Source organism: Podarcis erhardii (assembly GCF_964252035.2).
Source record: "Podarcis erhardii genome assembly, chromosome: 8".
In the NCBI taxonomy this organism is placed as follows: domain Eukaryota; kingdom Metazoa; phylum Chordata; class Lepidosauria; order Squamata; family Lacertidae; genus Podarcis; species Podarcis erhardii.
The window spans coordinates 50,874,901-50,889,853 of NC_138499.1; the positions used below are offsets into that span (position 1 = coordinate 50,874,901).

Genomic DNA, 14,953 nt, shown 5'->3' on the forward strand with positions numbered 1-14,953 from the left:
TTCATGGGTCCACATATGTCAGTGTGCACTATGTCAAGCACTTTGTTGCTTCTTTGTTCTGCACAACGTGGAAATGAAGGTTTTACAGCCTTCTCAGTAATACAGCTTATGCACTTTGCTGGAGCTTTGTTGCTCTGCTTTACCTGCAAACCTCTTACAAGATCTCTTTTCTGTAGATCCAGAATGACGTTGGTGTCTCTATGTCCAAGCCTTCTGTGCCACAGGTCCAGATCTGCTTCATCCTTCTGGCTGGAATGTGCCACTTTTGCAGACTGATTCTCTGAAAGATCAAGCTCATATACACCATTGATTAGCTCTGCTTGAGCAAACACTTTGCCATTTCTAGTCACCTTGCATTCTCCATTTCCAAATGTGATCTGGAAACCTTTCTTGTCCAAAGTGGACACGCTGATTAAATTGCAGCTCAGCTCTGGAACATACAAAACTCTAGAGATTGTGTTCTCAATGCATTCATTGTTTATATTGCATTTCAGACTCATGGAACCTGCACCTTTTGCTTTAACAATGTTGCCATCTGCAATCTCAATTTCAGATCCTTCTTCATCATTTATCTCATTAAAATAGTCCTTTTTATATGAAAAATGTGAGCTGGCACCTGAATCAATTATCCATTTATTACGTCTATTTTCACGATTCTGGACAGCTAAATTCCTTTCTTGCAGTAGCCATGTGCATTCACATTTCCCCTTCTTTTCTCCTTTTGGCTGAAAGGGGTGGGGTTTCTTGGCTTTAGGAGCCCTGCAATTCTTTGCAATGTGTCCTTCTTTGTTACAATTGAAACAAATCACTTTCTTAGGCATCTCTTTGGACTTTGTAAATTGCCTAGATGCATAACTACTGTCTTTGCTTCTAGCATTTCTCACTGGAGATTCAGCTCTATCTCTGCATTCTTCTTTTAAATAACCAATCAAGTCTTTAAAAGTCAGACCTTGTCTATGATCCATCAAACTTACAAATGCGCTAAAGCGTGGTCCAAGTGATGATAACAAAAATGCTATCTTTGTATCTTCATCAAAAGCTTTGGGAGTCAGATCAATTCTTTGAATAATCTCAGTAAACTTGTTGATATGCTCTGTGAATTCCTCTTTTGAATTCATCCTCACTCTGGTTAATTTACACACCAAGTTTCTGAAGCAGTTTATGCTAGATTCTCCATACACGCGCTCAATATCTCTTAAGATTTGAGATGCATCATCTGTACTATTTATTAATGATAGCTGCTCATCACGAAGTCCACTCAAAATTATGTGTCTAGCTTCGCTGTTCATGCGTTTCCAAGCACTTATCTTGGCTAAAGCTTCCTCAGACGATCCCGTAGGTTGAGGGTTTAAAGCTTCCAAAATGTGCTTATAATCTAAACATGCTATCAAGCGCTGCTTCCAGTGTATGAAATTGTGTTCATTCAGCACAGGCATTCCTAGCTTTGCATCACTATCAAAAGCTGCTCTAGCCATCTTAAAATCCAAAAATTTGAAAATTCTTCAAAATTTCAAAATTTCTCAAAATTTTAAAATCAAAATCTCAAAAATCTCAAAATGCAAAACAATTCTTCACTGCCTTGGGTCACTGTGAACTCTGAGGGAAGGGGGGGGTGCTTAATCCCCACTGCACAATGGAACAAAGGACCATGTGCTTACCAGGAAGTTAACTCAGAAAAATACTACTCAACTCAAAATCACAATCCAATGCAATCCTTCAAAAATACGCAGAAATATGCAATACTGGGGCCAATAACCCTTTGTGGGAATGTTCTGGGGTGCAGGAGAGGATATATTGACTAATTATATCCTTATCCAACTTGTACTAACAAGTTCCCAAAATATCAGCAGAGTTTATAGACATTCCCCTTTAAGTTCGCAACGGTAACGCTTGCACAGGTTCGCTAGAACCTCTATAATAATTACTCTGGTAATTTCCCCTTTGTTCCCTCTTAAAATACAAGACACGACACAGTCTTTATAAAAGTATAAAAGAGTTTACTCACGTTCTGTTCACAATATGATCCCAGAAGGTAGGCAGGCTTAAAAAGGTTACATGCAGTTAGAATCTATCTTGTAGCAAGATATTACTGTCCTCTCTTGGCTGGGAGCCAAGAGGGCATGTTGCTCCTTCAGAAGATGAAGATGGCAGAGAGGCAAGAGGCAAGAGGCAAGAGGCAAGAGGCAAGAGGCAAGAGGCAAGAGGCAAGAGGCAAGAGAGAGAGTGGCTGCCTGCCCTGTGCTTTTATCATTACCTGCACAGGTGAGGCCACACCCACCTCTGGTCACATGCGGAGGAAGTCCGTCCCCAGGAAGTTTACCTGCTTGCTGGACAGACATCCCTCCCCATGTTCTAACATGTACACTCTAGGAATGTTGTCATTGACTGCTCCTGTGTTTACATCCCACACCTGTGAGGTAGACTAGGCTTTGTTAATATACATACATAGGCAGCAGTTGTTGCCAATAGATTGTGCAGGGCAGAGGGCACCAATTCACATACGGTGTACTGGGTTCAGGAAATCTGCAAATTTAACAAAGAAAATAAAATTAAAAAATAAAGACGGTGAAGTGAAATAAAGAAAAATAGTACATAAATAATACTAGTAACAACAAAACAATCATCTGTACTCAATCTGAATGCAATAACCATCAGTGCATAGATAGATAGATAGATAGATAGATAGATAGATAAATAGATAGATAGATAGATAGATAGAGGCCTGCAGTGCACTGTACAGAATCCTAGGCCTTCTCAATGCATTTGTATGGCTTTTTTGTGTGGCTTTATTATTATGTCTGCAGAGCATTGTGAAAAATGTCATTCAGAAGAACATTTTTTTTTCTATCTAGGGTAGGAATGGGGCAGAAATTTGATTCAGCTCACATTTAAAAGCGAACCTACCTAATTCACACTTTACAAAACAACACACAAGAACTGAAACACAGCCATCCTTCAAAATTCACGTTTTTCCCGATTTTGGAATGCAATTCTCCAATCACATAATGTGTACCAAAAAATCATATATTTGGGTGAAGTATGCATACCAATGTATACATTAGGAAAAATAGCATACAAAAATGCACTCCACAAACTAGTTAGGTGATGATTTAAGCTGTGTTGTTTCCAATTTGTACACTAGTCTGATACATTGAAAACTGTGGGTTTAGATCACTGGTACGAAATTCTTCTCATAAACTGTAAATCCCATTCATTGGAGGTTACCTGGAGTGGAATTGTATGGTTAACAATTCAACTCAGTAGAAAGGGGCTTTAGGAAAAAATAGCTCCAATTCTCAGAAACTCGAAATCATAATTAGTTTTTATTAGCTCTTGAAAGGGAATTATTTAGTTATAAAAGTTCAGGTTCAAATGATGAAGGAAGTAGTCTAGTAATATTTTTAGTGAAGGGCAAGTATTACATAAACAAATGAGACTAATTCCCAGAAATTGTAAGACGCAGAGACAGAACAAATAGACAATTCACTGTGAGTTATAGACACTGTTTATTTGAAAGCGGAACCTCCGTTGCATCAGCAAGCAAACACAGCCTATTTTAATGGTTCAGTTTTAATGGAAGTGAGAATAACACAGCTCGTTCAAGCAGTGATCTATGAAGTCATGTGAATTCAAGGACCTTATTTACTTTAAACTATGATGAGAACCATAGAAATGGTATACATCTGAACCCAAAGGCCTATTGTCTTGACTGTTAGCAAGAGCCTGTAAAAGTGTATGAGGTGTTGTAGGTGTGATTCCTTTTGTTCACAGGGCTTGCTACAGGATTAACAGGGACCTTCAGAAGGTGATAGCATGCATGAGCTTCTTGGCCTTCCCTCAAGCACCAAGGTCTTCAAGCAGCCCCAGGGAAGACATGGAAGGCCTATTTTTACATTTTCCACAAAGGCTGGCCCTGCCAGGCAGCAGCATGAAGTGATGTGCTTTTGGTGGCATTAAATGAAGAATAGGTGAATAGTACAGTTATATTAGCTAGGGACCTGGGATAAGAGAGATTTGGGCTCTGCTGCAGACAGCAAAATATATTGGACCAATATTACCTGCCTCAGGCCAGGCCACTGATGTTCCTCAGAAACCAATGGTGTGAGCTCCCTGGCCTGGACTTCTTTTCTTACATCCTCCTCCTGCAGGCACACCGGTTTCCAAATAGCCCTGAGAGGTGGGAGACGGGCAGCCCCTAAAGTCACCTTAGTCCTCAGGGTCCTTAACAGCTTGGACACATGGTTACTCTTAAGATTATTTCACATAACTGAAAGACATACATTTTGCACCAGCTAAAGCATTTGTTCTGTGCAGTAAGAATTTATTCTTTCCCATTTGAAAGCCAACAGTGCCACCTTTTGTTACTAAAGGCCTAGCACAACTACAACTCACCTTGAAAAATCAGGCTTGACATTCATTTACTAATGTGTGATTTCCTTTGTGTCAGGAAATTTCCAAATGCTTTATTTTTCTATTTTTTAGGGGTTTTCTATTCTTTGTTGTTTGCAAGTGTCTTCTAGAAACTGGGAAATGCCATTTTAAAAATCAACAATAGAAATGTTATTGAAATATTTCTATTTCATATACAACAATACCTTAATGTTAGGTACCACTGTGGTGGTCAGATAAAATTTATGAATAGAAAGCAATAAAGTAAAGAGAGGATGGCATGAAAAGTTCACAGTTAGCTTGAGATGCATCAACTTTAATACGACCTCAATTAGTATAATACAGAATTACCTCAATGAGACTTGAAAGATGACTGAAATACAGATGGAGAAAATCTCATGTGAATCCAGACTTACTTGAAATAACTTGACGACTTTTTCTATGGCAGTGATACTGATAAGGCACCATTGTATGAGCTATCATCCAGCTGAGCTACTCCAGGTGGCTTATGGGCTATAAAACGAAGGTCAGAGCTGCTTGAAGAAGGAATTAGCTGCAGCTTCTGTGGCATGTTTGTTAAACATTGCACACATAAAATCACTTGCATTCATCTTGATTTGGACATGACACACTAAGTGCAGATTATGAGCTGGGCGTGTCTTCAGACCAATGCTGTATTTTTAATGTAAGGCACAGTTGCTCACTTTATAGCCCCAGAACAAGAGTAACTACACGGGAAAGTGAAAGTAACCTTGACAACAAACAAAGAGTAGAAACTTAGCTCCAACCCATACAGGGAGACAGTATTTTAACTCTATAATTTCCAATTACGTACCACAAATTCATTCCTCAGAACAATGCATTCTGGGCAATGCAGTCTAGGAGAGTGCCTGCAAGGCAGATGCTTTGCCATTACAGCTAGCAAATCTTTAAACAAATTACAGTAGTTAAAAGTTTAAAATGGGTGCTTAGGAGAACCCTGCAGCGATCTGAACAAGTAGGAAGTGTGTATGATTTGACCTGGGCCATCCATCTCTTTGGGGACCTTCCTGATGGTAGTTCAACAGGGGTGCAAAAATCCTGTTTTATTTTACTAGGACTCTCAACAGCTCTTGACATAACTGACTGCCTTACATTAACAACAACAACAACAACAGTTTTCATTATTGAATTTATATCCTTTCCTTCCTCCCAAAGCAGCCCAGGATTGCAAACACATCCAGAACTTAAAAACAATGTAAAACAGTTAAATCATTCTGAAAACAGTTACAGTAAAAAATAAATAAATCTAAAAACAGTGGAACCTCTACTTACAACCATAATCCATTCGGGAGGTCCGGTCATAACTAGAAACGTACATAAGTAGAGGTGCACTTTTTCATAGACGATGAAAAACACCCCCTAAAGCAGCAATTTAAGAAGAAGAAGAAGAAGAAGAAGAAGAAGAAGAAGAAGAAGAAGAAGAAGAAGAAGAAGAGTTTGGATTTGATATCCTGCTTTATCACTACCCTAAGGAGTCTCAAAGCGGCTAACAATCTCCTTTCCCTTCCTCCCCCACAACAAACACTCGGTGAGGTGAGTGGGGCTGAGAGACTTCAGAGAAGTGTGACTAGCCCAAGGTCACCCAGCAGCTGCATGTGGAGGAGCGGGAAATCGAACCCAGTTCACCAGATTACGAGTCCACTGCTCTAACCACTACACCACACTGGCTCAAATATTACTGTTTAATGAGACAATAGATTTTACTGTTTAACGAGACCATAAAAACACAGATTTTACTGTTTAACGAGACCATAGATCCATAAATTGAAGGCAATAATCAATGTACTGTACTATAAAATAAATAAGACAGTATTGTAGATGAAAAACAACAACATATTTTTTCTTACGTGAACTGTGGGTGGGTGGGCTTACCTGGCTACAAGCTGGGGGTGGGGCATGGGTCAGTAAAGAGCTGATTCACTTCAGCCAGGGTCACTTTTTTCCCCCTTGCCTGGCCAGGTTCTTCTCTGGATTTCCTCAGGTTAGTTCCTTGGCATGCTTTGGGGCTGCAGTGCGCCCTGCTGTGCCTCTTGCAGGTGGCACCTCTTCCACAGCTTTGGGGGTGGGATGGGGGCCCTCTCCCTGGCAGCAGAGACCTCAGCGCTGCTCCGCAGCTGGCAGGGTGAGCTCCTGCAAACCGGAGGCCTCTCCCCGGTGGCGGAGGCCCCAGTGCTGCTCCACAGCCGGCCAGGCGAGCTCCAGGCTGCTGGCAAGGCCTCTATTCGTATCTAGATGAAAGTTCATAAGTCGAAGCACCTACTGAAGGTCGTAACTGGAATCATACATAAGTAGAGCCGTACGTAAGTCGGGGTTCCACGGTGCACTTTCATGCAGTTTCATGCAGTGATTCACGGGTTGCATGGAATAGTATTCTTCAACCACCAAAGGCCTAGATAAACAATATTTTTTTCAAATTCCTCCTAAAAGTTAATAATGGGTACTAGTGGACCTTAGTTGGGAGGACATCCCACAACTGGGGAACAACCACTGAAAAGGTCCTATCACAGGTCAGCGCCAATCAGGCTTCCCCCAGTGGCAGCACAACCAACAAGGTCTTACCTGCTGAACACAGGGTTTCATATGGTTGTTATTGGGCTTTGTTGGGTGCCTGAGTCCCAAGCCATTTAGATAACTATATGCTAGTACTTCCTGCCAACCTAGTACTTCCTAGTACTTCCTGCTAACCTATATGCTAGTACTTCCTGCCAACCTAGCAGTTCGAAAGCACCTCAAAGTGCAAGTAGATAAATAGGTACTGCTCCGGTGGGAAGGTAAACAGCATTTCCGTGCGCTGCTCTGGTTCGCCAGAAGCAGCTTAGTCAGGCTGGCCACATGACCCAGAAGCTGTACGCCGGCTCCCTCGGCCAATAAAGCAAGATGAGCCCCGCAACCCCAGAGTCGGCCACGACTGGACCTAATGGTCAGGGGTCCCTTTACCTTTACCTTTTATGCTAGTACTAGCACCTTGAGCATTCTGCACTAGTAGCAGCCTCAAGACCATCTTCAATAGCAGTCCTACCTAGAGGACCTTTATAGTAGTCCAGTTGGGAGGTCACTGGAGCATCAACAACTGGTGCCAGGATATCCTGGCTCAGGAACAGCTATGTTGTCGGACTATGGTGTGGAGTGCCATTTAAAACTGGTGCCATGAAGAGAGCAGTTTATGAAAAATTCCCTCATATTCTTGGAATCTATGCACTTAAGAGATTAGGCATGAGAGCAGTTTAAACAAAGGATTTAGGCAAGAATGCATTGCTTCAGGACAAGTTTCCTCTAAAATGCTTTTATGACTAATCTTCAAATTATTATTGGAGAGTTTAAAGAGCAGTTAGGGTATTCTGGGATCAGCTTCTGAAAATGATACTCTGGGGGAAATTGTGTGTGTGTTTATTCTCCTGAATCCCAGCCTAAGATACTATTCATACAAATTGCTGTGGCATGGATGGGTACCCATGCTACAGCAATAAAAAATTGTAACTGGTAATCACATAGATTGAGTGGATTATATGGTGACTTCTCATGCCATTTACCCCCAGGAAGCTACAACATTTCATACTAATTAACTTTTAAAATCTATTTTTTTTCCCCAATTCCAGCCTCAGAATACAATTCAGCATGGAATAAACATGTATTTCTTCTGCTTTAGTCTTATTCAGAAGCTATTGCTCACACTGAGACCAATGGATAAATGGAGCATAGGGCTACATGAACTAGCCATGCCCCTGACTAGGTCCACCCCCTGTGTTGAGGGACATGTCTCTTCTTTTCTATCGATGTATTGATGGGTTACTTCCGGGTTTCGGCGCTCATGCATGCGCAGAAGCGCTACTGTGGGTTGCAGACGTGCCTCCCGCACGGATCACGTTCACAACCCGAGCGTCCACTGTACTCTGAAGTAATCATTACATGCCCAGATGCCTGGGGGCAGAGCTTATTTAGTGAAGCCCTAATCACATGCTGATAAGTAGGGCTTATAGGTCTTCAGAAAAGTGCATCCACAATCTGACTGTGCTATCTTATTTGCCATAAAGGTGCTGGATTGTAGTCCTCCCCACTTCACTGATTACATCATTAGACAGATCACTAACACTGCCTGCTTTTACTTGATGCTGGGTAAAGAGACAGACCAGGGCTTCTAGTAGTATACAGACACCATTCTGACCCAGATGGTTGCCGCCATCATTCCCAAGTGCCCTCTCCTACATGGCAGAACCCATGCAGATGCCTGATGTTCCAAGGTGGCAATACAACAGCCTTCTCAATCTGGCCCACAGACGGTCCAGGAATCAGCTTGTTTTTACATGAGTGGAATGTGTACTTTTATTTAAAATGCATCTCTGGGTTATTTGTGGAGCATAGGAATTTGTTCATTCCCTTCCCCCCCCCCAAAAAAAATACAGTCCGGTCTCCCACATGGTCTGAGGGACTGTAAACCGGCCCACAGCTGAAAAAGGTTGCTGACCCCTGCTATAGAGCAAGACTATTGCTCTAGCTACAGAACTAGAGCAATAGTCTTGTCTTTCTTTACAGTGGTACCTCAGGTTACATACGCTTCAGGATACATACGCTTCAGGTTACAGACTCCCCTAACCCAGAAATAGTACCTCAGGTTAAGAACTTTGCTTCAGGATGAGAACAGAAATCATGCTCTGGTGGCGCGGTGGCAGCAGGAGGCCCCATTAGCTAAAGTGGTGCTTCAGGTTAAGAACAGTTTCAGGTTAAGAACAGACCTCCAGAATGAATTAAGTACTTAACCCGAGGTACCCCTGTACTGTATTACTATTACCAACATCGATTTGCCAACTTAGATTTGGTTAAATGTTACATACGTATTTTGGAAAGGGTAAAATATTACTTATGCCCTTCATTATTTGTGTTGCAGTATTTTGTCAGTTATCTTTTTCTCTTACATTTAGACCAATTATCATTAATTTCCTGTGCTTTCCCTCATTTTTCTGCCATTAACTGTTTCCTAATTTGAAGTGCAGTTTTGAACTGTTGACCTTCATATGACTTAATTTGATTTCCACAATTGCATCCTGGAGAAAACTTAGCTGTGCCAATCTTCAGCAAATGATCGATTTGTGTAGAGTAAACATTCATTAATGCTTTATTATTTAGAATGTTCAAATGCATATTAGTATATTTTCTCTCTTACCTTGACAAAATGAAGTAGGATTTTTATTTTTAGCTCGTGTATTTGGATTACTAAGAACTAGCTTTGTGGACTAGAGTCCACTTCATTAGATGCATTTAGTGCTATTCTGAGTTGCATCTTTGTGTGACACTCTCTCTCTCTCTCTCTCTCTCTCTCTCTCTCTCTCCCTCTCTCTCTTAGAGGGAGGCAGATGTAAACACTGAGGTCAGAAGAAAATGAGATGCAGAAATGTACAGAGCCAGTGTGGTGTAGTGGTTAGGAGTGGTAGACTCGTAATCTGGTGAACCGGGTTCACTTCCCTGCCCCTCCACATACAGCTGCTGGGTGACCTTGGGCTAGTCACACTTCCTTGAAGTCTCCCAGCCCCACTCACCTCACAGAGTGTTTGTTGTGCGGGAGGAAGGGAAATGAGAATGTTAGCCGCTTTGAGACTCTTTCAGGTAGTGATAAAGCGGGATATCAAATCCAAACTACTCTTCTTCTTCTCCTTCTTCTTCTTCTTCTTCTTCCAGTGATAATTCCATGAAAGGTAGCCATTCTCCAAAAAGGCTTATGTTTGTAACACAGAGATCCTGGCATTTTTAAGTCAATTAACACATAAACTGTACTGTTATGAAAATTAATTGCTTCAGTTCAGTCCACAAGTAATAGCATTACTTGTGATTCTTGGTAATTTAGCAGTTTCATGTTTTCTCTTTGTTCCAGCTTGGTCACCTTAATGTCAGTAATAAGAGTGTCCTGGGAGGATGAAATGTCCCCCCACTGGCTTTTTGGTGCTGCCATTTTTAAAATGTCAGATTTGTGTCCATTATTTCATGTAGAGACTGTCATATTTGTCCTTTGCAGAATGCAGAAGGGTATTGCCGGCAGGTGATGGCACACAACACATTGGAAGATGAGTAAATAAATGAACCCCTGATGTTGTGGATGACATTATTAGGTCCTGTAATTGTGTTGCCAGAGCAGATATGGGACAGAACTGGCACCTGAACCTGCCATGCGGTCTGGTCCAAGTTATGTGGCCTGTTGTTGCTGATGAATGTGTTTTAATTTGAGGGACTGTATGTTACTAAGTACAGGAATGTCACCCAAGGCCTGTAAGAGAGAAGTGTCGTGGTTTTAATTAGGAGCTGTCAGTGACGTGTTGTAGTCTCTCATGTCTTCTAGGTTTGTCATGTAGAACTGCACAAGTGCCTCCTATCTGTGAGTCCAGGTGATGATGTTTCTCAGGTAGAGGAATTTTGGGAGCAGGATCTGGGAAAGTGTCATCCATGAAGATGTTGGCATCCTTTAGAACCAATGGCATGCCATTGATCTTTCCTACCCAGAAAGAAAATCTGGTGTCAGCAAGTGATCTCTCCAAATAAATAAAGATAAGAAGTGACCTAGTGGGGGGGATGTTTCTGTAATGGTAGAACTGCATATTCTACCATTCTTTATTAGCAAATTGCATAGAAGATCCCAAGTGCTGCAAAACCTGCCTTCACGTCTGGCCATCCCACCATTATAACAAAGAGCATAATGAGCGGGTTTCATGGCATGCACTGAGAAATGTAGTGTCAGAAAAGTAGCTTTTACCATCTACTCTCATGTCTTTAGTTGGCACAGAGGCTGCTGGGTCTGTTGACCTCAGGTAGTAAGTGCCACTTACTGAAGCCATTTAAATCTCAGATTCTTCTACACAATCAGAAGAGTGTGGTTTCAAAAAGGCCATTCTGTGCCAGACCTCTCCGTATGTGCACTCAACCACATCAGTGTATTTGCATTGCAATTGAGAGTGAGAATGTGCAGTAACTACTACCACGCCAGAGATGGCCAACAAAACAAAAAGATAGGCAACACAGTGGGTGGAGGCTGATCACTTTCAGGGCGGTTATATGCTGTGGCAATAAACATCCAAGTGCTTTAATAGCTAGGGAGGGCCATTCAGCCTGTAAAAAGGGTTTGTAGTAAATGGCTGTATTTGCGTAGGAGGAGGGACCGCCTGAGGAAAGGCAGGGTTGTCCCTGCCGCTGTCTCAAGGAGGGGGTTGCTTAGAGGAAACGAGGATCCTGCGCGCGCGCGTGTGTGTCCACACCACATACACACACGTGTGTGCGTGTGCACCTTGGCCCCCTTCCAGACCTTCGGTAACCTCGAGCTGCGTGGCGGTGGGCTTGCGCTGGGGTATTTACGGTAAGGTAGCCACGGCGGCGGCAGTCCGTGTCAGGTGATCTGAGGCGAGTTGCCGCTGGCGCTGCCGCCCAAACGAAGCCGAGCTTGCCGGAGGAGGAGGAGGGCAGAGAGGCGAGGAAAATGCAACATGGCCCAGCAGCTGCAGCAGCAGCGGCGGCGGCGGCGGGGCTGTGAGGAGGGGCTGCCTGGCGCGCCCTCCGCGGCCCTGACGCGCGGGGACCGCGGCGAGCGCTGAGAGCTGCTGCCTGCCGGACGCCTTCTTGCGCTCAGCTCGTGGGTTCCGCGAGACATGGGGCTTTGCTACAGCCTGCGCCCGAGGCTCTTCGGCGACTCCGGAGGCGGCTCCATCTCCAGCGCCGCCGCCACCACCTCAGAGACCGAGCAACAGCCGCCGCCGCCGCTGCCCACGGCGGAGCCCCTGGCCCGGCGGCAGCCGCCCCTGCCCGGAGCCCCGGCCGCGGGAGGAGAACGAGGAAGGAGCGCGGGGAAAAGCGGCGGCGGCGGCGGCAGCATCTGCAGCGGCGGGGAGGCGGAAGGCGGCAAGGCGCGCGCGGTGGAGCTGGACGGGCCGCTGCTGCTCCTGCAGAACGGAGCGGGCAACGGGGCGGCTCCCGCGGAGAAGGACAAGGGGCGGCAGCGGCAACGGGGGCCGTCGCCACCCCTCGCAGCTGCCACGGCGGTGGCGGCGCCCCAGGCCAAGCCCGAGTCGGGCTCGGCGGCGAAGCAGCAGCCGCTGGCGCTGCAGAGACCTTGGGAGAAGCTGCGCCTGGAGGAGCGGGAGGCGGAGAAGGAGGCGAGGCGCGTGAGCAAGAGCATCGACCGGGCGCTCAAGGAGCAGAAAAGGGAATACAAGCAGACGCACCGCCTGCTGCTGCTGGGTACGTAGCGCCCCCGCCCTGCCTCGCCTCGGCGCGGGTTGGGCTGCGGCGGCCCCGGGGGAGTAGCGGAGGGGGGTAGCCCCGGGGCAGAGGGCGCTCTTCAGAAACCGAGGGGTGCCTGCCAAACCTCGAGCGTTCCTTCTCTTAGGAACTCTTTTCCCACCTCTTTATAAAAACATCTTTTCTCGGGTTTTGTACATCCCTCCTCTACTGATTTCTTGCCTTTGTCCAATCCCTTTTACGTGTTTCTGTCTTCCCTCTGAATTCCCGGCTCTCTCCTCCCTCTGCATCCCAGTTCTCCGTCTCTCCTCTCCTCCAAATGACCTAGCTTCGTCTCTTCTCTTCAGTTACGAAATTGGTACTATAATGTGGAACAGGAGGTGTTGCTTCTGAGCAGGAGTGTAGAAATCATAATGTTTCTCTGCTTCTCCTTGTGCCCGTGCTTGCTGTATTGCTATAATAAAAAATAAAAGCACATTTGTGTTGGTGTTTCAAGACTGCGAACATGTTTGGCTGCAAATAAATAAAAAATGTTGCAGCTAGAATCTATTAATGAGGATGTTTCCTTTTTGCTACTGGACACAAGTGCTTCGACCCTTTGGAGATGAGGTGGTATGATTTTATGACTCAGAGTGAGCCAATGGAAATGCAAGACAATAATGGACTAGGTAATTATGGAAAGATGAGGAATTTATGAACACTACATAGAAGGATTAAAGCTACAATTTATAGCCTCTATTTATAGCCCTAAAACGCTGAAGAAGATTGGAAGAGAGTTTTGAGAATACATAGTGTTGCATTCTTCTACATCTTGTTCTTCAGATTTGCCTGTAGAATAAAAAGTATGTGTTAGAAACAGAGAGCAATACTCCAGCAGAGTTTAATAGAGGTACCTCTGGATAAGCATCAAGTTGTTGTGAAGCTAACTCTGGTAGCTCTAGCAAAAAGCTCACTGTTCTGTGCTGTGTATGTAAAGTGAAAGGTTTTTTTCAGAACTGCAAAGAAACCTGACCTAAAGTTTAGCAGTAGACAAGACCTATATTTTGCAGAGAATTTATCCGATGGCATCAGAGTAGACCTTGGCAGAAGGGGGTGTGGGTGGGAAAGACCCCATGTGAAGTGTCTGAATAATCAAATATTCTCGAATTGTAAAAGGTAAGTTCTTTTTCTGAATAATATCAAGCACTTGTTGCTGATTTCTAAATTAATAATTATTAGTTCTCTAGAGCCTCATTATAACTGCTGCGTTTACAGTGTTAATACTCTAGGGATAGTTAAGTGAAACATCTGATTTCCTTGAAGAAATAAATTATCTGGTTTATTCTTTTGAGTAGCAAATGGGTATTTGCATTCCTGAGGAATCCCAAAGTAAGATTAGAACTCCTTAATTTCTGTTACACATAGAATGGTATGTCTTACCATTGAACAGTAGCTAGATTGTACATTACTTTCTTCTATTTATCCAGAATTGCATATAACCAGCAGATTTCCCCATAAACGTTAAGAAGGAAATAGATATGTTAAAAATACTTCAACTTGTAAATGTGCCAGAGGTGACTGCCAAAACAGGATCTGTTCTAAAAATAAAGCATAGGCTCTGTTATTGTCTGGAAGTTTGTAGTACACACAGTAGTACTCATTAGCTGGTAACCAGAAAAATCCTGACAGTCGGTCTCTGACTAGTAATAGTTTCAAAGTGTGATTCTTTAAGCACTTAACTTACACTGTGAAAGCCAAGCAAATTAAAAATTGAGATGGCTGCTCCACTGCTGCTTTGGAGAGTTGTGAAAGGGTATGTGATGCAGCCAATTATGTGGATGATGGATAAGTCAATAGAGCAGGTTTAGAATTAGCCACACAGCTGATTGATGGAAAGTAAGACTTTCTCCAAGGTTAGCAGCTAACTCCATAATATGGTCTATGCCCCAATAGTAGTGTGTGTGTGTGATGAAGTACAGCAGCCTTCCTGACACCAGCTTCAATTACATGGTTGGGATGTGGCAGTGGCAATATTGGGGCTGTGCGGTTGCAGAGGTGGGACCACTGGATTGGCCCTGCCCCATATAAACAACAGTGACACCTATGTCAGGAGGGCAGCTCCACCCCACCACATGCACTACCACCACCATATCCAGTATGTGTCTTTAAATGTATGTTTCACTCCAAGGAGAAAGAGAGAGCATATTGGACTGTCCTAATTAATTCTGGGATAATAATAAATAATAATAATAATAATTTTTATTTATACCCCGCCCTCCCCAGCCAAGGCCAGGCTCAGAGCGGCTTACAAGCAATAATAAAAACAAGTTGA

The 14,953-nt window shown here is 43.8% G+C and overlaps 1 protein-coding gene across 5 annotated transcripts in view; it reads left to right on the plus strand.

Annotated features, from left to right (window-relative positions):
* The window catches only part of GNAL (G protein subunit alpha L), a 181,660-nt gene that overhangs the window by 53,386 nt on the left and 113,321 nt on the right, over positions 1-14,953 (plus strand). Inside the window, exon 1 of one of the 5 annotated variants that reach the window (XM_081873536.1) lies at positions 12,039-12,642. The exons of the other annotated variants lie outside the window; for them this stretch is intronic. Coding sequence (XP_081729662.1) covers positions 12,054-12,642 — 589 coding nt within the window. The 5' untranslated portion in view covers positions 12,039-12,053. Of the gene's footprint in view, positions 1-12,038; positions 12,643-14,953 lie in introns of those variants that run through there. 5 annotated transcript variants of the gene reach the window in all.